Raw genomic sequence first — 27,086 nt, forward strand, 5'->3', positions numbered from 1 at the left:
ACTGTATAGACCAGACTTAAATAAATCAATAGGTTCCCTCCCAGATAGTTGCTGAAACTGGTGGTTCACACCACACCATGGTCTTTGATGAGTTGGCTCTATGTAGCAATTCACTTTGTATTAGTTTAAAGTGACTATGTTGTGTTGTAGTGTTGATTGCCATGCACCTTTTCCCAGACGTAGTAAAGCCCTGATCATATCCCAGTGGTTCCTCCTGGAGGGGCAGACCGTCTGATGCTTCTTCTGCAAAAATGTCATTCTTTACACATCACAGGGCTGTATTAGCAATTACAATAAACCTCCCGCTTACTCAGGATCTCTTGTGTATGAGAGTTTACCTCCTTGCTGAAATGGGTGGCATCACATGTAAGGGTTTTGGTTGGGTGTTGGGCAGTTGGCGACAGGGCATAATTTACAGCGCTCCTCTCTGGCAGTGCCATGTGCTGCGTCACCAGGAAGACCACGTGCTCCTTCTTCCCTGTCCTCTCCACCTCCTCGGTCTGGTTCACTATCTCCATTGTTATTGTGCTGTTGAAAAAGTCTCTCGCCACTGCGCCAATTATACCTGAAAAATGAATTCATAAATAACCCAATCATTATGCAACACTACCACTACAGAATGATAAAACGTTATCATATATTATATACAACAAATCCTTTAGTAATCACCCGGGACGATATGGCAGAGACCCCTGCGGTCAGAGTAATAATGCAGCAGCATGGACCCATCTTTGTTCTTCTCCACTCTAAACGAGGGTGCATTCATCTCCTAAAAACAAAGATGGCCTTCGGTCTGTGATTTGTTTCAAGCTATGAGTAAAATCTAACAGAATTTCTGTCAGTGCATGAGTTGCATACAACAACAAAGTTACCTTATAGGAGAGGGACAGGAAGCCATGGAGAGCGTCCAGATTCTCAATGAATTCAAAAAGGGTTCCTCCAAGGGTTCGCAACATATGGTCATACCCAGATCTCTTGCAAAATTCGAAGAAGTACTCGCCAAACTGTCTCAACACGATGTCTGCCTTAACATCTTCAGACACATACAGTGTATGAGCAGTTGTTTGGTCAAATATATAACAATAACAAACAGTGAATAGAGCATAGATGTGATTTATGTTACCTAGTAGCTTGCAGGCCTCTGAGACTAATCTCATTGTTATGTCATCCTTGTACACCTCATAGGTCATGAAAGTGTCTTGAACACCTGCCTCATCCCTGCAAAATGGTAATAATAAATAAAAGTAACACATAAAAGTTAATTTTAAGTGAAAAATGCAAACTGATTTTACTGAAGTTTTCAGTAATAGTTTTTTCTTTTGAACGGTAATAATATGGGCTGCACTGCCCCCTCTTGGGGCAAACCGGAAACACTCTGCATACGAGATGCTCTCTGTTTTCGTGACTATATTCCATAGGGATACCTGAGTTTGTCCCAAGTGTCTTCTCCAAACTTTTCTATCACAAGCGACTTCAGACACGTGTTGATAAATCCATACTGATGATGACACAAGAAGATACAAGTTAATTGAAAGCCATTAACTGTACGGAACGAACGAATTAATCAGATCTTACTTTGTTTCTGAATTGTTCAGGAATTTTCAAAGAGATTCAATTTAAGTAGATAATAATTTGACATTTAATATAAAACATGAAAAGCTCATCCGGACTCACCATCGCTTTTCCTTTGCTCCATAAAGCCCTCCTCAAAAACTTGACATCTTATTTTCATGAAGGGTCGTTTGAATGTTTTGCGTTTTCAAGCAAGTAATGGATGATCTACGCAATGTTGCCGTTAATTCTGTTGAACAAAATTGTCTTACAATCAACCATATGTTCTGTATTAAGTGAAATTAATTATTCTTTGCTGAAATCTCCAGGGTATCAGGCGACCGTCTCAAGGATGATGTCGAAGCTAGCACGCAGCGCTGTTGTATAGGCTCCAAGACATCAACACGAAAACTGTCATGCCCCAATAGACTGTTACATCCAATACGCGGCTATATCTTCCTCATTAACCACTTCGGACTGTCTTATTGCCAGGGCATGAGTCGCCGCATTTGTCATATTTATAAGACGCATATTTATAAGATGATTTCTCCACCTCTTTAATGTTAGGAATGAATTAATAAAGAAAAGACTCTTACTTTTATAAAGATAAGTTGCAATATTTTTTCAGGTGCTATTAAAGTCTTCCTTAAATCTCTAAACTGATTGAGAGTGTCGTTGGAAGAATATCATTTTTGAAAACAATGTAGGCCTATTGACAAAAATTTAAGAAACCCAAAAGTGATTTTACAAAAACAGATAATTGTTGTTGGCAGATTGTTGTAGAAGTTTTTATGGCAGCCTTCAAAGTCTGTATAATCTGACCTCTGTTATATGAAACAAGTCAAACTCAACCCAACTTAACTCTCAAGTGTGTACATGTGGGAAAAACACATAAACTGGCCTATTGAGGGACAGTTTGGGGCAAGAATTTTACAGTAGCCTACAAATAGCCTAGATTTCCAATCGCTGGATGAAGCACAGAGTCCTGATGTTCATAATGATGATGATGATGATGATGATGATGAATATTATTATTATTATGAGTATTTTTTTTTTTTTTTATGAGTAGGCTAATATCATTGATAATAATAATAAAAATAATACAACTTAGGCTGCTACTAAACTTGAATAACGCGTTACATTTGCATGTGTGGTTTGCACTGTTCTTTTTGTTTTGTTGTTGTTGTTTTTTGACAATAGTCTCATATTTAATATGGGCATATTTAGAAATGTATAGGCTACATATTTTCACAACAGCGCATTTTTATTCTCGCGTGAGTTGCAGTTCATAAGCCTCATTCAGCGATAGCTGGTGGTCCGCCATCATTGAATGTGGAGGCAGAGTTGAGTGAAAACGGCAGTGGATTGTCAACAACTAATCGCGGAGAGGGGACACTCACTTTCGGGGAAGGTCAAGTGGAAGCTGACAGTCGGCTCCACCAACTTACTCCTTTGTCCCTTCCCAGAGAAGATTTTCATGTAAATAGTTACAGTTAAATAAAGAAACCTAAGTATGTCCAACCTTAGCAAAGGCGGCCCCAAGAAGGACACCAAGATGAGAATACGAGCTTTTCCTGTAAGTACCGGCCGTAGACAGAACAACTTTCTCGGCTAGCCCCTTACTCGAGCAGCGAGGATATAATCAGATGGCGCAGGTCTACAGGCCTAACGTATAATGATCAATTTGGAGCTAGCTACTTTTTCAGTTATCCATCACTATATATTATTTTATCATGACATATAATTGCATTGTCAGAATTATCCTTTAGCTAGCTACTCGTTTATTGCAGTAGCTAGAACAAACCTCACACCAACTCGTTGTTTAGCTAACGTTAGCTAGCTAGTTAGCTAAACAGTTCGGCTGTACCTTTGTTAGCTAGCTTACTATTTAGCAAAGGCCCCTGTTGACACTTATTAGCTGTCTTGCTAGCCTGCTAACGCTAGCTGTGTGAGTTTCAATACGGATGGCACGTAACGTTAGCTAGCAATAAACTTGTTTATTTTTCATAGTGTATTTTGGTCTCCTACAGTTGGTATATAGATGCATATAAATACTTTATATTGGCACTGTAGATAATAGCTCATGTCTTCTCTGTTTACGTGGCAATAAATCCTGGATTATGTTTTTTGGCAGCAAGTTAAAACTGCTAGCTAGCTATGTTGATCATGAGAATGACAACATCAAGCCAACATTATCATAAAACGTCAATATCAGGTTATACTACTGAGAAACACTGTTTTTTAGATTGGTGTAAGTAGTAGAGTAACGCATGGTGGCAATACCAGAAACACCACTTTGGTTGTGGCTGAACATTTTCTACCACTGAGACGTTTGTCATTCACTTGAAAGAAGAGGGCCTGTCGTCAAAATGTTTGTTAACTTGGCAATGTAACATGTTGGTGAAGGTTGTCGTTCGCAACATTGATCGTTATTTGGAGATTGTTACACTACTGTTGACATTCTTGTTAGCTTCTTTGCCAGCAAGATGACGTTGTTTGCCAGGCAATGGAAACCTTCAGTTTGTTGTGTGTGTGTGTGTGTGTGTGTGTGTGTGTGTGTGTGTGTGTGTGTGTGTGTGTGTGTGTGTGTGTGTGTGTGTGTGTGTGTGTGTGTGTGTGTGTGTGTGTGTGTGTGTGTGTGTGTGTGTGTGTGCGCGTGTTATTTCTTTAAGACAATGCAGTGTTGTCAAGCAATCTGACCTTGTAAGACTTACCAGCTTTATTTCCTACTACTGAAACAGTGAAACAACAGTGTATTATACATCAGGTCTTTATGAAAAATATGAATTAGACATATCCATTAATCTTTTGCTGCCATAGTGTGAAGGACTATGAAGCCATCTGTATGCTTGCCATTATGATATTTGGTGTACGTTCTCAGCATGGACCAGTATTCTACATGCAGAGTTTGTTTTGAGGCGTTTAATGCACTTACCGCTCATTTGATTGGTCTATATTGTATATTCCTTAACATTTGGTCAGTCTTTGTCGAAAGTGTGTTCATACCTCTCAGCAGCCACACATTTGAGCCACCCCAAGCCGTTGCATGTAATGCATGTCCTTTTCCTTTCAAACCAAAAGAGTGATTTGTCTCCGTTATCATGGAACTTCAAGTAGATGTCGATACACGCGAGAAGCCACTAATATATCATAACTATTAATTAAAGAGATGGCGTCCGATGGCTCAGAGCGTCTCTGCAATTTCCAGGCTATCTTTGCACTGGCTTGGTGGAATGCTGTCAGTTCTGTTATGATTCCTGGTGCAAAGCTTGTGTGTGACGGAATGGTCAGTAGGTACACCAGACGCCCCACACAAGAGCACTTCTTTGTAAGGGTAGGCTTTAGAAACTCAAAACCTAGTTTTGTCACTGAACTTTTTTTTCCAGTGATTCAGAGACAACTAAACTGGACTTTCTAGACTCCTGTAGCCTAGGTAGAGAGGTTTGTTGTGGTTTGCTTTCCCAGTTCAAGGTCACATGACCGAAAAGGTGAAGCGATCTATTGCCAAAATCACTTGCCGGTCAAGCTGCCAAAACTCTTCCAAACAAAACACCCACTAAAGCAAGGATAACAGGAAAACTGTTACTCACAAGTATTTGGTCATTACATTTTAATTTATAAGTCATCCTCAAATCCTATATTATGCTTACTAGTGAGCAATGTGCTGAGTAGCTGACAAAAATCTAGAATTATGTAATGTAGGTTTATGAATTGTTTTGCTTTCGTTGTGGTTAGCTTCATTTCATACTGACATAACTTCTGGTAATGTGTTACTGGATTCCTTAAAGGTGCAGTTGACTGATTAAGCAACAGCTAGAAAGAATTAAGACGCAGTGTGTAATTTTAGAATACAACTTATACATGTACTTATGATAATGACTAATGCATTCACTATCTCCCGTTATTTTGGCAATGTCTCTTTGGGCAACACTGCAAGTCTTCTCATAAACCCTACATTTTCATGTCGTTATTTTCTGGATGTAACCTGGTAGCTTTCACTAGGAATGTGACTATGTTGTTGTTATCTTAGGCCAGAATGGAACATTTTGATTATGCGGTATATTGTTATGTAGTATACCCTGTATAGGTTAACATCCAGTGTTTGTTTTAAGGGATGTTTGTAGTTACAGTCTAAACAGTTACTGATGATCTCAAAAAGACGCTGACGGCTGTGTTTTGTATGTAAATGTACATCTTTTGGCGTTTTCTCGCTCTGATTTTTCAAAAGTTACCCGAGAAATAGACACTGTACTATCAGATAACACAGTTATTGTTACCAGCCACAATGGTTGAAGTGATTTGCGAGGTGTCAGTCAGTCAACTTTCCAAACTGAAAAGCTGCCGAAAGTGCTCCTCCTCTTCCGCCAAGCAGCCAAGACGGCGCCCGTTTAGGGAGAGAAGTGTCCATTGTTTCACACTGCATTTTTTGACCGGTTGCAGTGTGGGTACTTTCAGTGCCCTGAATTCTGCTGGGCCTGTCAGTGTGAATGCCCTAAGCACTGAAAGTCAGTGTTTGAAGTGCTCAAGTGCGCTGTTGTAGTCACGGCCCAGATCTCTGGTTCATTAACACAAGACACCTCAGAGATGTATGTCGGCTGTGTGACTGTGTGGTGTTTATGCTTCTTAAAGGCCAAAAGAAGATTCCACACTGTCTGTCTGTCACCTGTCACCTGGACTATTAGCCGCAGGCCTTGTTCCCTACCTTATGATGAGTAGCTGTGTACTTAGTGACCCATCACATAGTAAGCCACTGAGTATTCAGAAAACCAGTACAGGAACATGACCGTGAGAGTGTGTATGTGTACCCAAACCTGCATGGAGGACAGCTTCCTCCCAATGTCCAGCTGTCTCTGGAACCCTTCCAGCCCTGACTGTGGCAGGCATCTGCCAGATCAGGGCCGGGACTGAGCCAGATGCCTTCCACGGTGCACCTCAGCATGCTTACATCACATCCTGTGTGTCTTCAGCATTCTAAAGAACTAGAGGACACACAGATCCATGGCAAGGTGAAGAAGAATGAAAAGTGTGGAAGGATGAGGTTGCTGTGGGCTTAATTAACCTGGCGTGTTGTTCAGATGGTAGTTCCTACTGTGCTTATACCCCCCGCAGTCTCTACCCTTTTATTGCTCAATGTTAGACCCACTTATTACTTATGCATTCAGGTTTCCTCTTGTTCAGCCTCTCACAGGGGTCTCTCCCCCCCTCTCCCCCTCTCTCTCTCTCTCTCTCTCTCTCTCACTCACATACACACACTCTCCCCCTCTCTGACTCTCTCTGTGTCTGTTTGACTCTCTCTCTCTCTCTCTCTCTCTCTCTCTCTCTGTGAATGTCTGTCTTACTCTATGAATGTCTGACTCTCTCTCTGTCTGTCTGTCTCTCTGTGTCTGTTGTCTCTCTTTCTGTGTCTGTCTGTCTGTCTCTCTCTCTCTCTCTCTCCCTCTCTCTTTCTCTCTCTCTCTCTCTCACACTCACATCTGTATCTGTGCTTTTTCCTGTGTTCCTTTTTGTTGTATTGTGACTTTAAGCACACAGGACCCAAGTGTGGAGTGGACAGTTGTGTCTGTGCGATGTTTACAGCACGCTTGTCATTGCCATTGGAAATGAGTGCTGAGATCACTGTTCCACTGTGGCTGGCGCGTTAGTGTGGCCGCCTGTAAATCTCACACGTCGTCATTGGAATGGGTTTGGCCTGATCATGATGGTGTGTGAGAGATGTATGCTTTGAATTTTATTACACCTGATTACAGCACTGTTGCATCATGCAAATATGCATGCTATTTCCCCCGCACCTGAGGGGGCCTGGGTGTTTGTCGGCCAGACCTATCCCAGCGGAACAAACTGCTTTTCAGTTTGTGCAGTAGCCTTCTTTGGGTCTCCCAGTGTAGGGCGCTAACTGAACAGAACCTGAGTGTCTGTCTCTCTCTCTCTCCCTCTCTCCCTCTCGCCCTCTCTCTCTCTCTCTCTCTCTCTCCCCCTCTATCTCTCTCCCTCTCCCTCTATCTCTCTGCGTGACTAACGCTCAGCACAACCTGAATTAACTAGCTAGCACAGAAAACAGGCTTTTGGAAGAGATTGTGAGTGAATGACTAGAGTGCTACAGTAACAAGCGAGCATTCCAGAGTCATAGAACCCCGTTCAGATTGCACCTCATGATTTCATTGGTCAAAATGAGAACTCCCTGGCATCTGTATGTTTGTCTAAATGCACCTTTCTGCCCCCCGACAGATGACTATGGATGAGAAGTATGTCAACAACATCTGGGACCTTCTGAAGAACGCCATCCAGGAGATCCAGAGGAAGAACAACAGTGGCCTGAGCTTCGAGGAGCTCTACAGGAATGCCTACACCATGGTGTTGCACAAGCACGGGGAGAAGCTGTACACAGGCCTGCGAGAGGTCGTCACAGAGCACCTCATCAACAAAGTAAGGCTTCACTCTCCAAACAAGTCACCACCACATGAGAGGCTCAGAGGCCTAGCGTCATGAAAGGCCCTGTAGCGTCACGGTCTTAGTTAGCCTAGCGTCATGAAAGGCCCTGTAGCGTCACGTCTTAGTTAGCCTAGCGTCATGCAAGGCCCTGTAGCGTCACGGTCTTAGTTAGCCTAGCGTCATGAAAGGCCCTGTAGCGTCACGGTCTTAGTTAGCCTAGCGTCATGAAAGGCCCTGTAGCGTCACGGTCTTAGTTAGCCTTGCGTCATGAAAGGCCCTGTAGCGTCACGGTCTTAGTTAGCCTAGCGTCATAAAAGGCCCTGTAGCGCCACGGTCTTAGTTAGCCTCAGAGATGAGCGCAGCGGTGGAGCCGGGCTCTGCCAAATCTGTAATCACTGCGCTCATTGTGGTCTGAAACTTTTTGTACCACACACACACACACACACACACAAACTCACACTCTCTCACACACACACACACACACGTCATCACACACACGTCATCACACACACTTGCTCCCTCTGAAGAGTGAGTCTTCAGCCAGACTGTAGGTCCCAGTGAAGAGAGAGTCTTTATCCAGACTGTACTGTAGGTCCCAGTGAAGAGAGAGTCTTTATCCAGACTGTACTGTAGGCCCCGTGAAGAGAGAGTCTTTATCCAGACTGTACTGTAGGTCCCAGTGAAGAGAGAGTCTTTATCCAGACTGTACTGTAGGTCCCAGTGAAGAGAGAGTCTTTAGCCAGACTGTACTGTAGGCCCCAGTGAAGAGAGAGTCTTTAGCCAGACTGTAACTGTAGGCCCAGTGAGTGAGTCTTTAGCCAGACTGTACTGTAGGCCCCAGTGAAGAGAGAGTCTTCAGCCAGACTGTACTGTAGGCCCTAGTGAAGAGAGAGTCTTTAGCCAGACTGTACTGTAGGCCCAGTGAAGAGTGAGTCTTTAGCCGGACTGTACTGTAGGTCCCAGTGAAGAGAGAGTCTTTAGCCAGACTGTAGTCCCCAGTGAAGAGAGAGTCTTTAGCCAGACTGTACTGTAGGCCCCAGTGAAGAGTGAGTCTTAAGCCAGACTGTACTGTAGGTCCCAGTGAAGAGTGAGTCTTAAGCCAGACTGTAGGTCCCAGTGAAGAGAGAGTCTTTATCCAGACTGTACTGTAGGTCCCAGTGAAGAGTGAGTCTTTAGCCGGACTGTAGGTCCCAGTGAAGAGTGAGTCTTTAGCCGGACTGTAGGTCCCAGTGAAGAGTGAGTCTTTAGCCAGACTGTAGGCCCCAGTGAAGAGTGAGTCTTTAGCCAGACTGTACTGTAGGCCCCAGACCTTGAATGAAAGTGGTTCTCTTCCTGATGTATGCTGATGGTAGCAGCAGCTGAGGCTTATTAGTATCATTCAACCTTTTACTATTTTAAACAACTTTCTGCTGATATATCTTTGTTACCAGCCCTCCTTACAAATGTCAACAGTTAAGAAGTTTACTGGATAATTTGAGAGTGTAGAAAGTGCCAGAGGTGGGACAGGAAACAAGCTGATTACATGTTCAGGTTATCAGGGATGATTCTAACTGTGCAGACATGATTACATGTTCAGGTTATTAGGGATATTCTAACTGTGCAGACATGATTACATGTTCAGGTTATCAGGGATGATTCTAACTGTGCAGACATGATTACATGTTCAGGTTATTGGGGATATTCTAACTGTGCAGACATGATTACATGTTCAGGTTATTAGGGATGATTCTAACTCTGCAGACGTGATTACATGTTCAGGTTATCAGGGATGATTCTAACTCTGCAGACATGATTACATGTTCAGATTATCAGGGATGATTCTATCTCTGCAGACATGATTACATGTTCAGATTATCAGGGATGATTCTAACTGTGCAGACATGATTACATGTTCAGATTATCAGGGATGATTCTAACTCTGCAGACATGATGACATGTTCAGGTTATTAGGGATGATTCTAACTCTGCAGACGTGTTCCTGCTTGTCTTGCGTGGCCAGGAGTTTCATTTGTCTAACCGATAGAAAATGATCAATACAAGAAACCTCAACGTTCAAGAAGAGATTTCTGCAACAGCATGAATTATTTCCAGTCATTATTAATTAAGAGCAGGAAAGTATGCCGTAGTGTTATGCAAGGTGGAATTCCCTGGCTTTGACCTTCCTCAAATCCACTTCTCCTCTTTTCTTCCTCTCCCTCTCTTTCTCTCTCCCTCTCTCTCTCCCTTGCTTTCTCTCCCCCTTTCTCTCTCTCTCCCTCTCTCTCCTTCTCTCTCTCTCTCCCTCTCTCTCTTTCCCTCTCTCCTTCTCTCTCTCTCCCTCTCTCCTTCCCTCCCCCTCTCTCTCTCTCTTCCTCTCTCTCTCTCCCCCACCTTCTCTCCCTCTCTTTCTCTCTCTCTCTCCCTGTCTCTCCCCCCCTCACTCTCACTCTCACCCCCCCCCTCTCTCTCCCCCCTTTCTCTCTCTCTCCCCACCCCTTCCTTATCTCCCTCCTCTCTGTGGTGTAATCTTGCTGGCCAGTGCTGCTGTGCTGTGAGGGCCCCCTCTGGGGTAGCAGGAGTAATGATGTGAAGTATTTGGCCTGGCTCACACTCTACATTTGTTATTCAAATGGGGGCTTTTCTGACTGGCTGTGTGCTAGTTTCTCTGGAGTGGCATAGAGTTTATGCTCAGGTACCCATACACCCAGAGACTCTGGCCTCTCAGAAAGCACAGTTATACAGTATCCCAAATGACCCAGACTCTGGCCTCTCAGAAAGCACATGTTATACAGTATCCCAAATGACCCAGACTCTGGCCTCTCAGAAAGCACATGTTATACAGTATCCCAAATGACCCAGACTCTGGCCTCTCAGAAAGCACATGTTATACAGTATACCCAATGACCCAGACTCTGGCCTCTCAGAAAGCACACGTTATACAGTATCCCAAATGACCCAGACTCTGGCCTCTCAGAAAGCACATGTTATACAGTATCCCAAATGACCCAGACTCTGGCCTCTCAGAAAGCACATGTTATACAGTATACCCAATGACCCAGACTCTGGCCTCTCAGAAAGCACACGTTATACAGTATACCCAATGACAACAGTGCCCCGCTCTCTGATCGCATTATTAATTACATCACATCGCATCATCTGTGTGTTTTTGTTTGTATGTTTGTTTGTTTGTTTGTTGTGTTGGTTACTATGTGTGTGAAGTTTGATTTATTTGCCCATGTGCTGCAGTGCAAGTACTTTTCTGGACAGTGTTGCTGGGATGTGGCTGAGACCTGGCTCAGATCTGGCCAAGCCTCACAGAGATGTTTTAAGGGAGGAGGCTGATCTTTCTGCCTGGGGTGGTTGCAAAATTGGCTGCAGAGTAGCAAGCCTTGCCTATGGGTGCTTTGGTTAGCATTAGTGGCAAGCCTTGCCTATGAGTGCTTTGGTTAGCATTAGTGGCAAGCCTTGCCTATGAGTGCTTCGGTTAGCATTAGTGGCAAGCCTTGCCTATGGGTGCTTTGGTTAGCATTAGTGGCAAGCCTTGCCTATGGGTGCTTTGGTTAGCATTAGTGGCAAGCCTTGCCTATGAGTGCTTTGGTTAGCATTAGTGGCAAGCCTTGCCTATGAGTGCTTTGGTTAGCATTAGTGGCAAGCCTTGCCTATGAGGGATTTGGTTAGCATTAGTGGCAAGCCTTGCCTATGAGGGATTTGGTTAGCATAGTGGCAAGCCTTGCCTATGAGCAGTAGAGAGGGGGGCAGTTTATCCCAGTGATGGTAGAGTAGTAAGGAGGGGGGCAGTTAAGCCCAGTGATGGTAGAGAGGGGGGCAGTTTATCCCAGTGATGGTAGAGTAGTAAGGAGGGGGGCAGTTAAGCCCAGTGATGGTAGAGAGGGGGGCAGTTTATCCCAGTGATGGTAGAGTAGTAAGGAGGGGGGCAGTTAAGCCCAGTGATGGTAGAGTAGTAGAGAGGGGGGCAGTTTATCCCAGTGATGGTAGAGTAGTAAGGAGGGGGGCAGTTAAGCCCAGTGATGGTAGAGTAGTAGAGAGGGGGGCAGTTAAGCCCAGTGATGGTAGAGAGGGGGGCAGTTGGCAGTGCTGTCGCTGACCCAGAGAGGGTGCTGTGGCATAATCACTGCCCTAATACCCTGCCCTGCTTCAGGAGGAGCAGGTTGCCCCAGAGGCACAGAGGCACAGGGGCTTATCTGTGATTGTGGGGCATTTTAGCAGAGACTCGAGGTCAAGGCTGGCATTCATTTCCCAAGTGCCCGGGAGCTGCTTTAATCCAGCTGGCAATGCAGGGACACACACACACACACACACACACACACACACACACACACTCTCTTTCCTACATACTGTCACACACAAACACAAATCCTCTCTCTCTCTCCCTCACACACACAAATACACATACTCCCCCTCCCTGTTGTACACACTGACACACACAAACACAATTATTTTTCTCTCTCTCTCACTCACACTCACACTCACACTCACACTCACACTCACACTCACACTCTCTCTCACACACACACACACACACACAAACCTGTTCTGAACCTGACTGCTTGAAACTGAAAGGCCAGGGCCTCCCCCCTCTGCAGAAGGAGCTTAGCAGACCTGTCCAGTGTGTAGTCTGGTAGTGGGCGAACTGGCCTCCGTTGTATGAAAGATTGCCTAGGGGTGCAGGCCCAAGGGTCAGGGGTTAGGGGTCAAGGGTCACGGATGGTCTTCAAAAGAGGCTCTATTTGTGGGCCGAAAGTGTGTGTGTGTGTGTGTGTGTGTGTGTGGTGGAGAGAATCAATCGGAGCTTTATGGACTTGCCTGACAGCTGTGCAGTCTGATGCTCCACTCATAAACTTTAAAGCCCGCTCACTTTACCTGCTTTCACTGGAGACGATGAACGCTTCGGCATGTCACACTGCAACTGGCTGCTAAAGGGGAGGATTGACTGAAGAGTGTTTTTGGTTGAAGTAGCGTGTTATGAAGGGCGTATAGGAGTGGAGTCCTATGAACAGAGGGTCAGCTGTAATGATCTGGAGATCTGAGTTCGTCTGTATGGTTTTCTCGAAAGCTGAGCTCAAATATTAGTGGTGTTGGTTGTTTGCCCAGTCATAGACAGACTCATTTTAGCGGCATGTGGATCCTTTGCAACACACATGGGTTAGAAACGTCTCACAAGTGAGTCAATTGGAGATGAAATTCCCTCTCAGTATTCAGATGATAGAAATACCCCTCCCCTCAACACCAGCTATTCTGTGCTTGTTCTCCTTTGCCTAAGGACACTCGGGCCAAATAACTCACAACGTCTCACCCCTTGTCTCTTGTCTTCCTCAGGTTCGAGAAGATGTGCTCAACTCCCTCAACAACAACTTCCTACAGACCCTCAACCAAGCCTGGAACGACCATCAGACAGCCATGGTCATGATCAGAGACATCCTCATGTACATGGTGTGTGTGTCACTGCTCCTCTGCGTGTGTTTCAACACACACACACACACCTTTGGATACTCTTACAGCTGTAGACTGAGACCTGCATTACAATGAACATAGCGTTTCACACCTTCACTTTCACACTTTTGGACCATCACTGTATTTAAAAAATATCCTCGTATCACTTTTTTTTATTGACCTACACAGTATCAATAACCTTTAGACTAGTTATTAGGGCTGTCAAAATTGCTCAAAAATGACATTCGAATGTTCGTTTGGAAAAAAATCACGAATTCGAACTATTCGAATATCTGGTTGCCTATTTAACGCAGTTGCCGTCAATACGTCAATAATGCGAAAAAAAGCTGTCTCGGACTTTGCCGAGAACATTGCGTTACAGCAGCTTTCACCAACCAGACTACTAGCTCACCTGCTCTACTTCGGATGCTTATTGAATGGCATAGCCTGTGTAAGTCCAGCTCAGAACAGTTGTGAATAAGAAAGAATAAATGTCCATGTCTGTTGTCTTGCACAGACAACCAATTGAAATCGCCAGGAGCAAAAATGATGAACGTAGGCTATATGATTTTGTAATGTAGTGCAACCGTGGCTAAACTGCTGGGTTATTCTCAATGGAAAAAAAGCATTAGGCTATAAGAACGATCATCGCAAGCAGCACTGCTTCCTTACTTTAAAACGAGGGACATCGCGAACAGACAGAGGCTCATTCACAAAGCAGATAGGCGCTTGTACCGTGGGAGTGTTTTTTCACATTCGAATATTATCCCACTTCTGACACCATGTATTGACTTGTACTTTATCATAGAAAGTATTACCCGGTATCCACTAGGGATGCAACGGTTTTCGGTATTTTAGCGAACCGTTCGGTTCGCCTTGTTCGGTTCGGTTGACCCAGGTGAACCGCGATATTACGGTATGGGTGACATTAAACTTTTAATTTAATATGTGGTTATAATGAATGCACGCATGTATTGGGCGATAGCCATGACTGTTTGGGACCCAGGGGATGAGTTCTGCGCTCCACAACCATGCAACAACCAATCAGAATTGTACTGACTTTCCCAAGAGCCAATCAGCGCTCTGAATGCAGACGCTGGAGCTCCATGTGGGGTAAACGAAACTAACCCTGTTGCAGCACGATCTTGGCAAGTCAACAAGACACGGAGAAAAGAAAGAGGCACCGTCATCTTACAAATCAGCTGTATGGGAACATTTTGGGTTCAGTGTGGAGTATGATGATAAAGGGAAAAAGATCGTCAGCAAGCAAAGCACGGTGTGCAAGCATTGCTTTACTACGATCGCCTACTCCACAGGTAATACATCCAACATGTTGAGCCACTTGCCCCGTCATCACCCGGCTGTAACTATAAGCGGAGCAGCACGGTTTGTCGCCGAAAACACAACCATCCATTGCTGCAGCATTTCAGCAACAATATGCAAATAATTCCGAAAAACACAAGGCAATAACCAAATCAATGGGCGTCTTCATAGGGAAAGACATGCAGCCCTATTCAGTAGTTTTAGGCACGGGATTCCGTCACAGGATAAAGACCATTGATCCTCGTTTTAATATCCCCTCCCGCACGCATTTCAGCAGCAAAATAATTCCAGAACTGTACGAAGTGACTAGGAGAGAGGAGGTTTGTTCTGTTCTTTAAGGGTGTATTTATAACAGTTAAGTATTTTCTAGGGTTTAAGTGTGTGAATGACAATGTTTGTTGTTTGAGTTTATTGAATAATGTCAATGTTTACATTTCACATTACTTTACAGTAGGTACTGCACTTTACTATATTTAATATTGCCTGTTTTTTACAGAAGGCCAGAATAGTGTTCCTTGTTTAAAATACATTTTGTGATTTGACTTAATATGTGCCCTTTTTACATTTAATTGCATCTTGCATTGTCTCTGCAAGTGTGAGTAGAAGCACCTTGTTGACTTGAAATAGAAAAGACAAATATAACCTAATGCGTGTTAGCGGCAGGATAATATTGATATATCGAAACCGAACCGTTACCGTGGCCCAAAAACCGTGATACAAACCGAACCGTGGCCACACTGTACCGTTGCATCCCTAGTATCCACATATACTGCAAGTTCAGGAGTCTTTATTAAATCAACCGTCTTCCACTCTCAGGTACGTTACACTAGTTTCCGGTTCACGCATCATTTCACAATAAGAGTCCTGATAAGATCAGTACTAAACATTACATGAGGGACATCGCGAACAGTCAGAGGCTCATTCACAAAGCAGATAGAGGCGCTTGTACCGCGGGAGTGTTTTTTCACATTCGAATATTAATTTTCACGTTCGAATTCGCGTTTTTGGATACCATTCGAACGAATATTCGAACTTCGAATATTCGTTGACAGCCCTACTAGTTATAGGGTTGTTTTTTCTATAGCCTTTTAAAGGAGTATAGGTTGCACACCATTGATGTACAGTACTTTTTGAGTTTTTGACAGGCCGTTTCTTCGATATGATGAGTGTTGATTGGTGGCTGATGCAGGCTGTGATTGTTCTCCCAGGACCGGGTGTACGTCCAACAGAACAACGTGGAGAACGTGTACAACCTGGGGCTGATCATCTTCCGAGACCAGGTGGTGCGCTACGGCTGCATACGAGACCACCTGAGACAAACACTCCTCGACATGATCGCCCGCGAGAGGAAGGGAGAGGTGGTGGACAGGTGCGAGCTCACACACTCACGCTAAAGCACGCACACACGCTAACACACACACTCTCTTACACACACACACACACACACACACACACACACACCCCGTATTCCTACTTCAAGATCAAAATGGGCTTTTTTAAGGTTATGCCTGAACACTGATAAGAGTCATAGTGATTTGACAGAGACAAACGTTAGACAGGATAAACAGGACAGGAAGGTCACCTTAAACTCTCCTTAAAAGATTGTCCCCAAGTCACTTTTGGATTAAATGCTATCATGTATCATAGATTTGGCAGCAGGCAGTACTTGCAAGAGTGCAAGAAACCTGAAAAGAAAAGAACTTTCACCTTTCACTAGCCAAGTGTGCTGGGTTACGTGTGAATTTAGGATTTCTTTCCAGCTCTAAACTAGATCTATGATTATTCTGGAAACAATAACTACTTTTAAACATTTCCTTAGCAGATGCAGTCAACAGAAAATCTGATTAGTACTTGCATGGAGTAGGAATGAGAGTGAATTAGCATGAAACTAGCTGGATGGCTGCTGGAGATATCCCCCCCCACTCCTCTTCCGTTGATGTATTCATGTCATGAGTGCTTCTCAAGCCAGCGCGGATGCAAAGGGGTTCTTCCATTTCTTCATCTGATTCACTCCTTTCTCTTTTTTGCCCTCCTTTGTCCGTGTCAGGGGGGCCATCCGTAACGCTTGCCAGATGCTGATGATCTTAGGCCTGGAGGGGAGGTCGGTTTACGAAGAGGATTTCGAGGCCCCGTTTTTAGAAATGTCAGCAGAATTTTTCCAGGTTTGTGAGCTGCCTTGCCTTGCCAGTTTAATTGATTTGAATACTGTTTAACAGCGCACAGATTTGATTTGGAGATAATTCGTACTGTGTGTGCGTCGAACTGCGGCACCGTACAGCGTAGATCTGTAAACAGACTGTGTGCTCTGTTAGGCTGTGTGCTCTGTTAGGCTGTGTGCTCTGTTAGGCTGTGTGCTCTGTTAGGCTGTGTGCTCTGTTAGGCTGTGTGCTATGTTAGGCTGTGTGCTCTGTTAGGCTGTGTGCTCTGTTAGGCTGTGTGCTCTGTTAGGCTGTGTGCTCTGTTAGGCTGTGTGCTCTGTTAGGCTGTGTGCTCTGTTAGGCTGTGTGCTCTGTTAGGCTGTGTGCTATGTTAGGCTGTGTGCTCTGTTAGGCTGTGTGCTCTGTTAGGCTGTGTGCTCTGTTAGGCTGTGTGCTCTGTTAGGCTGTGTGCTCTGTTAGGCTGTGTGCTCTGTTAGGCTGTGTGCTATGTTAGGCTGTGTGCTCTGTTAGGCTGTGTGCTATGTTAAGCTGTATGGAAGGCATGTGGGACTCAGTGTTGCCTCTATGCTTGTGTAGTGACCTCATCGTGGGCAGCTGCAGTTGGGACAGGGCTGGCAGGTTCAGGCCTACCTGTTTTCATGTCCACATCATTTATGGGTTCATGGCATGACTTGAAGGTTCTCGTGACTTCTTATTAACCCACAGACATGAGGTTTCTCCCTTTGCTCAAGGGTGGATGGCCATCGACCATGGAACATTTAGAGTGATTCAATTAGTGTTCTCCTCTCTCTCTCTCGCCCCTCTCTGCTCTCTCTTTCTTTTTCTCTCTCTCTCCTCTCTCCCTCTGCTCTCTCTCCTCTCTCCCTCTGTTCTCTCTCTCCTCTCCCCCGGTTCTCTCTCTCTTCCCCTCTGTTCTCTCTCTTTCTCTCCCTCTGCTCTCTCTCTCCCCTCTCCTCTCTCTCTCTCTCTCTCCCTCCCTCCCTCTGCTCTCTCTCTCTCTCTCCCCTCTCCTCTCTCTCTCCTCTCTCATTTTCTCTCTCTCTCTCTCTCTCTCTCTCTGTCTCTCTGTTCTCTCTCTCTTTTCCCCTCTCCTCTCTCTCCCTCTCTCTCCCTCTCCCTATCTCACCTCCTGCATCTCCTCAGATGGAGAGCCAGAAGTTCCTAGCAGAGAACTGTGCCAGCGTCTACATCAAGAAGGTGGAGGCGCGGATCAACGAGGAGATCGAGCGGGTGATGCACTGCCTGGACAAGTCCACAGAGGAGCCCATCGTGAAGGTGGTGGAGCGGGAGCTCATCTCCAAGCACATGAAGACCATCGTGGAGATGGAGAACTCGGGCCTGGTCCACATGCTCAAGAACGGCAAGACAGAAGGTGTGGTCAGCTACACGCGTTCTCATGAGTCGCTAAGCATTGTGATACTGTTGAGGTATCTGGTACGTGAGGAGTGTTTTGGTCATGGTTCAATGTTCGAATCATTGTTTTATTTGACACGTTGTTGACAGAAGGTGTATCATGCTACATGCATTTTTAACAAGGATATCATGGCTTAGGACTGTAATCGGGTCAAAGCATTTTGGTACATCACTAGTGATTCTGGGGGGGGGATCTTTTTATTTATGCTGTGCTTTCAGTAATTGATGAGACCGTTGTATTTTAGATTCTGTCTTCTAGGTTGTGTCTGTCATGGTTTTGTCCGAGGTTCATTGCAAAACAGTATGTCATGTTTGTGCGTGTGTGTTTTTTAGACCTGGCTTGTATGTACAAGCTGTTCAGCCGCGTGCCAAACGGCCTGAAGACCATGTGTGAGTGCATGAGCTCCTACCTGCGGGAGCAAGGCAAGGCTCTGGTGTCTGAGGAGGGGGAGGGCAAAAACCCTGTGGACTACATCCAGGTAAGCACTCCACCCGCACGTCACACATACCTGAGAGCCAGCACCTGAAACACACTAAACACAGACACATTTAAACCAAAAGAAAAGAAATGTGTCTGTCTGTCTGTCTGTGCACATGAGTAACAGTCATCCCCGTAGAGTAAATTGTGAACATAGAGTAGAGTAGAGTGGTGGTGTTTCTGTAGATGTTCTGTGTGTGATGTCCTGTCTTCTCTCTCTCTCCCTCGCCGATGTCAGGGTCTCCTGGACCTGAAGTCTCGTTTCGACCGATTCCTCCTGGAGTCCTTCAACAACGACCGCCTCTTCAAGCAGACCATTGCGGGCGACTTTGAGTACTTCCTCAACCTGAACTCGCGCTCACCAGAGTACCTGTCCCTCTTCATTGATGACAAGCTCAAGAAGGGAGTCAAAGGAGTAAGTCTTCACGTTCCTGTGTGTGTGTGTGTGTGTGTGTGTGATAAGCTCAAGAAGGGAGTCAAAGGAGTAAGTCTTCACTTACTTGTGTGTGTGTGAGTGTCTGTGTCTGTGAACCTCAACAAAGACAAACCCAAAGATGTAATTGTCCCGTTCAGTCTGTAAGACAACACAAACATGGAACACAAACATGGAACACAAACATGGAACACAAACATGGAACACAAACATGGAACACAAACATGGAACACAAACATGGAACACAAACAGGGAACACAAACAGGGAACACAAACATGGAACACAAACAGGGAACACAAACGTGGAACACAAACGTGGAACACAAACCTGGAACACAAACGTGGAACACAAACAGGGAACACAAACATGGAACACAAACAGGGAACACAAACAGGGAACACAAACAGGGAACATAAACGTGGAACACAAACATGGAACACAAACATGGAACACAAACAGGGAACACAAACAGGGAACACAAACAGGGAACACAAACAGGGAACACAAACAGGGAACACAAGCAGGGAACACAAACATGGGTGATGTGTGCTGTTAGCTGGCTAATACCCTAATGAAGTCTCTGGCTCGGCTACGGCATCTGAAATCATTACTGGCGTCATGTTGATGTGCAGAATTCAATAAAGCACTATCAGCACTGCCGCAGAAGCAGAGTACACACGCTCTAACACACACACACACACACACACACACACAGCCCTCACACTCTCTAACACACACGCACACACACACAATTACACAGACGCTCTATCTCTCACACACACACTCTCTAACACACACACAAACCCACGCACACTCTAACACACACACACACTGCCCGCACGCTCTCTATCACACACATGCACACTCACACGCACTCTCTCTATTACACACACACACACACACACACACACACCCACACGCACTCTGTAACAAACAAACACACACACTAACACACACACACTAACACACACTAACACACACACTCTAACACACACACTCTCTCTCTTGCCCCTGTGTGTAGCTGACGGAGCAGGAGGTGGAGTCCATCCTGGACAAGGCCATGGTGCTGTTCCGCTTCATGCAGGAGAAGGATGTGTTCGAGAGGTACTACAAGCAGCACCTGGCCAGAAGACTCCTCACCAACAAGAGCGTCTCCGACGACTCCGAGAAAAATATGATCTCCAAACTCAAGGTGAGCCCTGGGGGAAACAGACCGCTGCTTTTCCAAAGGAGGCTAAAGGATGCCCATCCAGTTAGCCAATCCACATTAGTATAGGCATGAATTCCCAGTGGCATTATGGGAGAGTTAGGGAAAATTAAAATTCTGTTTTCCGAGCAATAAAAGAGTTAAAAATTACTTTGGATAACTCAAATTTTTTGAATTATTGAGCTGACCTGAAACTGTCATTTCTGTGTCAGGCGTAGTTCTTCTCAAACTGAAGTTGTTGGTGTGGTGCATTTATAGTAAAAAACTGAAGAGACTCACATTTAGGGATAGAAATGTGTTTTCAGCTAATAAAAAAAAAAAAAAATGGTTTGGGAGGAAGTTGGTAAAATGAGTGGAAGCTCTGTGTGTGAAAGAGCTGTTGTTTGATTTAAATGAGTGGAAGTTCTGTGTGTGATAGAGCTGTTGTTTGATTTAAATGAGTGGAAGTTCTGTGTGTGATAGAGCTGTTGTTTGATTTAAATGAGTGGAAGTTCTGTGTGTGATGAAGCTGTTGTTTGATTTAAATGAGTGGAAGTTCTGTGTGTGATAGAGCTGTTGTTTGATTTAAATGAGTGGAAGTTCTGTGTGTGATAGAGCTGTTGTTTGATTTAAATGAGTGGAAGTTCTGTGTGTGATGAAGCTGTTGTTTGATTTAAATGAGTGGAAGTTCTGTGTGTGATGGAGCTGTTGTTTGATTTAAATGAGTGGAAGTTCTGTGTGTGATGGAGCTGTTGTTTGATTTAAATGAGTGGAAGTTCTGTGTGTGATGGAGCTGTTGTTTGATTTAAATGAGTGGAAGCTGTGTGTGTGATAGAGCTGTTGTTTGATTTAAATGAGTGGAAGCTGTGTGTGTGATGAAGCTGTTGTGTGTTTTTGCAGACCGAGTGCGGATGTCAGTTCACCTCTAAACTGGAAGGCATGTTCAGAGACATGAGCATCTCAAACACAACCATGGACGAGTTCCGACAGCATCTACAATCAACTGGGGTGAGACACACACACACACACACCTCTCAGTGTCCAGAGTGGCTCCGATGAATTTGATCCACAAGTTCAGTTTTCTGACATTTGAAACAGTATTCCTTTATTTCCTTGTCTTCTCTCTGCAGGTGTCTTTAGGCGGTGTGGACCTCACAGTAAGAGTTCTCACTACAGGATACTGGCCAACCCAGTCCGCCACGCCCAAATGCAACATCCCCCCCTCACCCAGACACGCCTTTGAGGTCTTCAGAAGGTCAGGGCACAGTTGATGCTGTTGGCCTTAATCTCTTCCAAGTCTACACCTATTGTTCAGAACAAATAACTAGCCAGTTTATTTATTAATCCATGCTGGCAGTAAGCAGAGAGTCAGTAGTCTGCAGTATGTGATATCAACATGTAAAGGCTCATTTACTCCAGAGATTTAATAGTCTGCAGTATGTGATTTCAACATGTAAAGGTTTATTTGTTTCATTTGCTTCTAAACTAAAGTTCAGATGTATTGAGCTGGTGTTTCTTGTCCGTTGGTTTGTGACTGGTGTTGTGTTGGTGTGGTGTGGTGTGGTGTTGGTGTGGTTTAGGTTCTATCTGGCTAAACACAGCGGCAGACAACTCACCCTGCAGCACCACATGGGCTCCGCGGACCTCAACGCCACGTTCTACGGCCCAATCAAAAAGGTACCGTCAGAGAACAATTACTCTCTCTATGTCCAAGACTGTAGCTTAGTTGGTTTATCTAAGCACAACGAGATAAATCAGTAGCACCTAGTTTGATTTGAAATCCAGGATGTTTACCTGATAGAAAGGCACTACTCTTTCTGGTTTAATCTGTCCTTTTTCCCGGGAGGATGGCTGAGGTTGAGAGCAGTTTGACTGTCTGACTGTTTCACACACTCTCTACTCTCCCAGGAGGATGGTTCGGATGCAGGAGTCGGAGGCGCCCAGGTGACAGGATCCAACACCAGGAAGCACATACTGCAAGTGTCCACCTTCCAGATGACCATCCTCATGCTCTTCAACAACAGGGAGAAGTCCAATTTTGAGGTACTCCCATCCTGTTCAACACAGCTCTCAGGGCTCTCATTTCACTGACGGGCATCGAGCAAAGCAACAAGTCTGCTGCGCATTAACTAAAGCTAATATAATTACTTGGCAAAATAATTTTTTCTAATTTAATACCATAAACAAGTTCCTAAGAGCAAACATGGATTGATCAGCGCAGTGCTTCCACTCGCCACACGACCGCTTTAGTTTATGCACAACAAGCTTTGCTCGTTGCCCTTAAATATAATATGTTAACTCTGAGTAAGTGGTTATCAAGTTCTGATAGGACTGTGGTTCATATCGGCTCCAGGACTAGAACTGGTCCAGAGCCCCCTGCTGGTTTGAGTAGGGCAGCGCAGCCTCGAGTCACCCTGTAGTTTCACAGGCCACATTTGATGGTTGGCTTGAAGTCTGGCCCTCTGCCTCTTAACGTGGCCAAGAGCAGTCAGTTTTGAACACGAGGCTTGTTTATTGACATAAACAACTGACCACAGACCATTGCTTTTGTGTGGCTTCTGTAGGCTTCTAGTTTTTGACGAGAAATTGTGTTTGTCCAAGGTTTTATTTTCTCCTTTTAATGGTAGTGTATTGTGCTAAGTGCTAACTGGATACCTAAACAGTATAAGTGCTCTCTTATCTGAGCAACACAAACTCTGTGGATTCTCTGTGAACATGAATGCTACCTGTTTGCTTGTGTAGAAATCCTGGTGGGCAGCTGCAGTTGTGTGAGGTTTGGGCTGATGAGTTCACTGTTCTCATGTCCGAGTCAGTTATGAGTGTAGGTCAGGATTTAAGGCATGGTCGTCGACCCACAGACCTGAGGAGGTTTTTTTCTCTACAAGAGTGTAGCGTGTCGGTGAACATGTAAAGAAAGTAAACAACAAGTAAAGATAAATGTTCTGTCGAGAATATCACGAGCCCTGACCCCCCACCTCTCTCCCCCTCCTTCTCTCTCTTTCTCACTCTCTCCCACCACTCCGGCTATCCCCCCCTCCCTCCGTGTGTGGCGCCTGACGTGAGCAGGAGATCCAGCAGGAGACGGACATCCCCGAGCGGGAGCTGGTGCGGGCGCTGCAGTCTCTGGCGTGTGGGAAGCCCACGCAGCGGGTCCTCACCAAGGAGCCCAAGTCCAAGGAGATCGAGAACGGACACGTGTTCACCGTCAACGACCAGTTCACCTCCAAACTGCACAGAGTAAAGATCCAGACAGGTGAGACACTCTCTCTCTCTTTCTCTCTCTCTCTCTCTCTCTTTCTCTCTCTCTTTCTCTCTCTCTCTCACATACACACATACACTCTAGGGTTAAAGAACACCAACATTCTCTCTCTCTCTCTCTCTCTCTTTCTCTCTCTCTCTCATAAAAACACACATACACTCTAGGGTTAAAGAACACCAACACTCTCTCTCTCTCTCTCTCTCATAAAAACACACATACACTCTAGGGTTAAAGAACACCAACACTCTCTCTCTCTCTCTCTCTCATAAAAACACACATACACTCTAGGGTTAAAGAACACCAACACTCTCTCTCTCTCTCTCATAAAAACACACATACACTCTAGGGTTAAAGAACACCAACACTCTCTCTCTCTCTCTCTCTCTTTCTCTCTCTCTCTCTCTCTCTCTTTCTTTCTCTCTCTCTCTCTCTCATATAAACACTCTAGGGTTAAAGAACACCAACACTCTCTCTTACATCCAGTTCAAAGGATTATTGGATTTTTTTTACAATGACTGATTTTGTTCATCTGTTCATGATTAGCTGAAATTGACATGAGTTTTTAACTTGAATTTGGCGTGTGTGTCTGTGCGTCTGCGTCTGTGTGTGTGTGTGTGTGTGTGTGTGTGTGTGTGTGTGTGTGTGTGTGTGTGTGTGTGTGTGTGTGTGTGTGTGTGTGTGTGTGCTATTCCACTGCAGTGGCTGCCAAGCAGGGCGAGTCGGACCCCGAGCGAAAGGAGACGCGGCAGAAGGTGGATGACGACCGGAAGCACGAGATCGAGGCGGCCATCGTGCGCATCATGAAGTCCAGGAAGAAGATGCAACACAACGTTCTAGTTTCAGAGGTGAGACCAGCAGCATGGCCAGCTTTCTGTTCCTTCATTTCAAAGCCAGAGTTGGGTTAGAATATCTACACTAACACTTACAATAAGGTTTGGAAAAGAGAGGGTTTTTTTGTGAACACAAATTATGATGATCATAAGGTGTTCAGATTGTATAACTTAGTTATATTGTACTTTGTGGATGTGAGTGAACACACACACAACTGCAATGTCCTAGTATTGTGTACCAGAATCATTTCACTGGGCTACAGACTCTCAAACACACACCTTTTTTTCTTTGTCTTTTGGAAAGTAAGCTGCACTATGCTGTGTGCCTGTGTGCATTGAAAAGCAGTTATGTAATTAGGAGAATAGGTCATAGGCGTCTGCGTAAAGACAGGATATGTGATCTGTGTGAGAATGGTGCCGTGCTTTCTCAGAGTTAGAAGCTGAGTGAGGCACCACAGATTCTGGCACCCTGTCAACATGAAAGCAGATCTTCTAATGCTCGTCACATTCCAACGGCCTAGTTGAGTGATTTTAGGTGTATGTTGTTAATGAAAGCAGATCTTCTAATGCTCGTCACATTCGAAGGGCCTAGTTGAGTGATTTTAGGTGTATGTTGTTAATGAAAGCAGATCTTCTAATGCTCGTCACATTCGGAGGACCTAGTTGAGTGATTTTAGGTGTATGTTGTTAATGAAAGCAGATCTTCTAATGCTCGTCACATTCGGGGGACCTAGTTGAGTGATTTTAGGTGTTCGTGGTTCATGAAAGTAGATATTCTAATGCTCGTCACATTCGGAGGACCTAGTTGAGTGATTTTAGAGATGTATGAGGTTCAAGAAAGTAGATATTCTAATGCTCGTCACATTCGGGGACCTAGTTGAGTGATTTTAGAGATGTATGAGGTTCATGAAAGTAGATATTCTAATGCTCGTCACATTCGGGGGACCTAGTTGAGTGATTTTAGAGATGTATGAGGTTCATGAAAGTAGATATTCTAATGCTCGTCACATTCGGAGGACCTAGTTGAGTGATTTTAGGTGTACGGGATTCAAGAAAGTAGATATTCTAATGCTCGTCACATTCGGAGGGCCTAGTTGAGTGATTTGTGGTGTATGTTGTTAATGAAAGCAGATCTTCTAATGCTCGTCACATTCGGAGGACCTAGTTGAGTGATTTTAGGTGTATGTTGTTAATGAAAGCAGATCTTCTAATGCTCGTCACATTCGGAGGACCTAGTTGAGTGATTTTAGGTGTTCGTGGTTCATGAAAGTAGATCTTCTAATGCTCGTCACATTCGGGGGACCTAGTTGAGTGATTTTAGGTGTTCGTGGTTCATGAAAGTAGATATTCTAATGCTCGTCACATTCGGGGGACCTAGTTGAGTGATTTTAGAGATGTATGTTGTTAATGAAAGCAGATCTTCTAATGCTCGTCACATTCGGAGGACCTAGTTGAGTGATTTTAGGTGTACGTGATTCAAGAAAGTAGATATTCTAATGCTCGTCACATTCGGGGGACCTAGTTGAGTGATTTTAGAGATGTATGAGGTTCATGAAAGCAGATCTTCTAATGCTCGTCACATTCGGAGGACCTAGTTGAGTGATTTTAGAGATGTATGAGGTTCATGAAAGCAGATCTTCTAATGCTCGTCACATTCGGAGGACCTAGTTGAGTGATTTTAGAGATGTATGAGGTTCATGAAAGTAGATCTTCTAATGCTCGTCACATTCGGGGGACCTAGTTGAGTGATTTTAGAGATGTATGAGGTTCATGAAAGTAGATCTTCTAATGCTCGTCACATTCGGGGGACCTAGTTGAGTGATTTTAGGTGTTCGTGGTTCATGAAAGTAGATATTGTAATGCTCGTCACATTCGGAGGACCTAGTTGAGTGATTTTAGGTGTATGTTGTTAATGAAAGTAGATATTCTAATGCTCGTCACATTCGGGGGACCTAGTTGAGTGATTTTCGAGATGTATGTTGTTCAAGAAAGTAGATATTCTAATGCTCGTCACATTCGGAGGACCTAGTTGAGTGATTTTAGGTGTTCGTGGTTCATGAAAGTAGATATTCTAATGCTCGTCACATTCGGGGGACCTAGTTGAGGGATTTTAGAGATGTATGAGGTTCATGAAAGTAGATCTTCTAATGCTCGTCACATTCGGGGGACCTAGTTGAGTGATTTTCGAGATGTGTGAGGTTCATGAAAGTAGATCTTCTAATGCTCGTCACATTCGGAGGACCTAGTTGAGTGATTTTCGAGATGTATGAGGTTCATGAATAACTTCCTTGTTCTGTTCACTCTGTTGTCTCCAGGTAACCCAGCAACTGAAAGCGCGATTCCTTCCCAGTCCTGTGGTGATTAAGAAGCGCATTGAAGGACTTATTGAGAGAGAATACTTGGCAAGAACACCGGAGGATCGCAAAGTGTACACATATGTAGCATAAAGAATGCAAAATACAGTGACGTGGAAAACGAAAATGACAAGAGAGATTTCTTTTGGAACTGTGTTACACGCATGAACTGGGGGTTTCTTTTTTTCTCATTGATACTGGGCAAAACCTGGGGACGGGGGAGGGGGGGGGACTGGCCTT

At 44.6% G+C, this 27,086-nt stretch overlaps 2 protein-coding genes across 2 annotated transcripts in view; one reads left to right on the forward strand and one right to left on the reverse strand.

Annotated features, from left to right (window-relative positions):
* LOC308369984 (guanylate cyclase soluble subunit beta-2-like) overlaps nucleotides 1-3,030 on the reverse strand; it is a gene marked incomplete at both ends in the record, with an annotated part of 12,845 nt that extends 9,815 nt beyond the window's left edge. Inside the window, 6 exons of the mRNA XM_080844543.1 lie at nucleotides 339-565; nucleotides 670-769; nucleotides 873-1,033; nucleotides 1,124-1,218; nucleotides 1,425-1,498; nucleotides 2,980-3,030. Of these exons, the coding sequence (XP_080700669.1) occupies nucleotides 339-565; nucleotides 670-769; nucleotides 873-1,033; nucleotides 1,124-1,218; nucleotides 1,425-1,498; nucleotides 2,980-3,030 (708 nt within the window). The remainder of the gene's footprint in view (nucleotides 1-338; nucleotides 566-669; nucleotides 770-872; nucleotides 1,034-1,123; nucleotides 1,219-1,424; nucleotides 1,499-2,979) is intronic.
* On the forward strand, nucleotides 2,885-27,044 carry cul3b (cullin 3b). The gene is made up of 16 exons (XM_080844732.1): nucleotides 2,885-3,127; nucleotides 7,777-7,974; nucleotides 13,297-13,410; nucleotides 15,942-16,102; nucleotides 16,781-16,895; nucleotides 18,036-18,264; nucleotides 18,639-18,784; nucleotides 19,022-19,198; nucleotides 20,239-20,409; nucleotides 21,304-21,411; nucleotides 21,534-21,658; nucleotides 21,984-22,080; nucleotides 22,312-22,446; nucleotides 23,470-23,656; nucleotides 24,362-24,507; nucleotides 26,808-27,044. Exons 1-16 carry the CDS (start codon nucleotides 3,065-3,067, stop codon nucleotides 26,937-26,939), a joined length of 2,304 nt encoding a protein of 767 aa, XP_080700858.1. The 5' UTR covers nucleotides 2,885-3,064; the 3' UTR covers nucleotides 26,940-27,044.
* Nucleotides 27,045-27,086: the final 42 nt, after the last annotated feature.

The sequence above is a fragment of the Sprattus sprattus genome (assembly GCF_963457725.1).
Source record: "Sprattus sprattus genome assembly, chromosome: 9".
In the NCBI taxonomy this organism is placed as follows: Eukaryota; Metazoa; Chordata; class Actinopteri; order Clupeiformes; family Clupeidae; genus Sprattus; species Sprattus sprattus.

Coding starts and splice junctions, on each gene's coding strand:
- cul3b (XM_080844732.1), top strand. CDS start 3,065: ATGTCCAACCTTAGCAAAGGCGGCCCCAAGAAGGACACCAAGATGAGA. Junction 13,411..15,941: donor GAGACATCCTCATGTACATG/GTGTGTGTGTCA, acceptor TTGTTCTCCCAG/GACCGGGTGTACGTCCAACA. Junction 23,657..24,361: donor CAGAGTAAAGATCCAGACAG/GTGAGACACTCT, acceptor ATTCCACTGCAG/TGGCTGCCAAGCAGGGCGAG.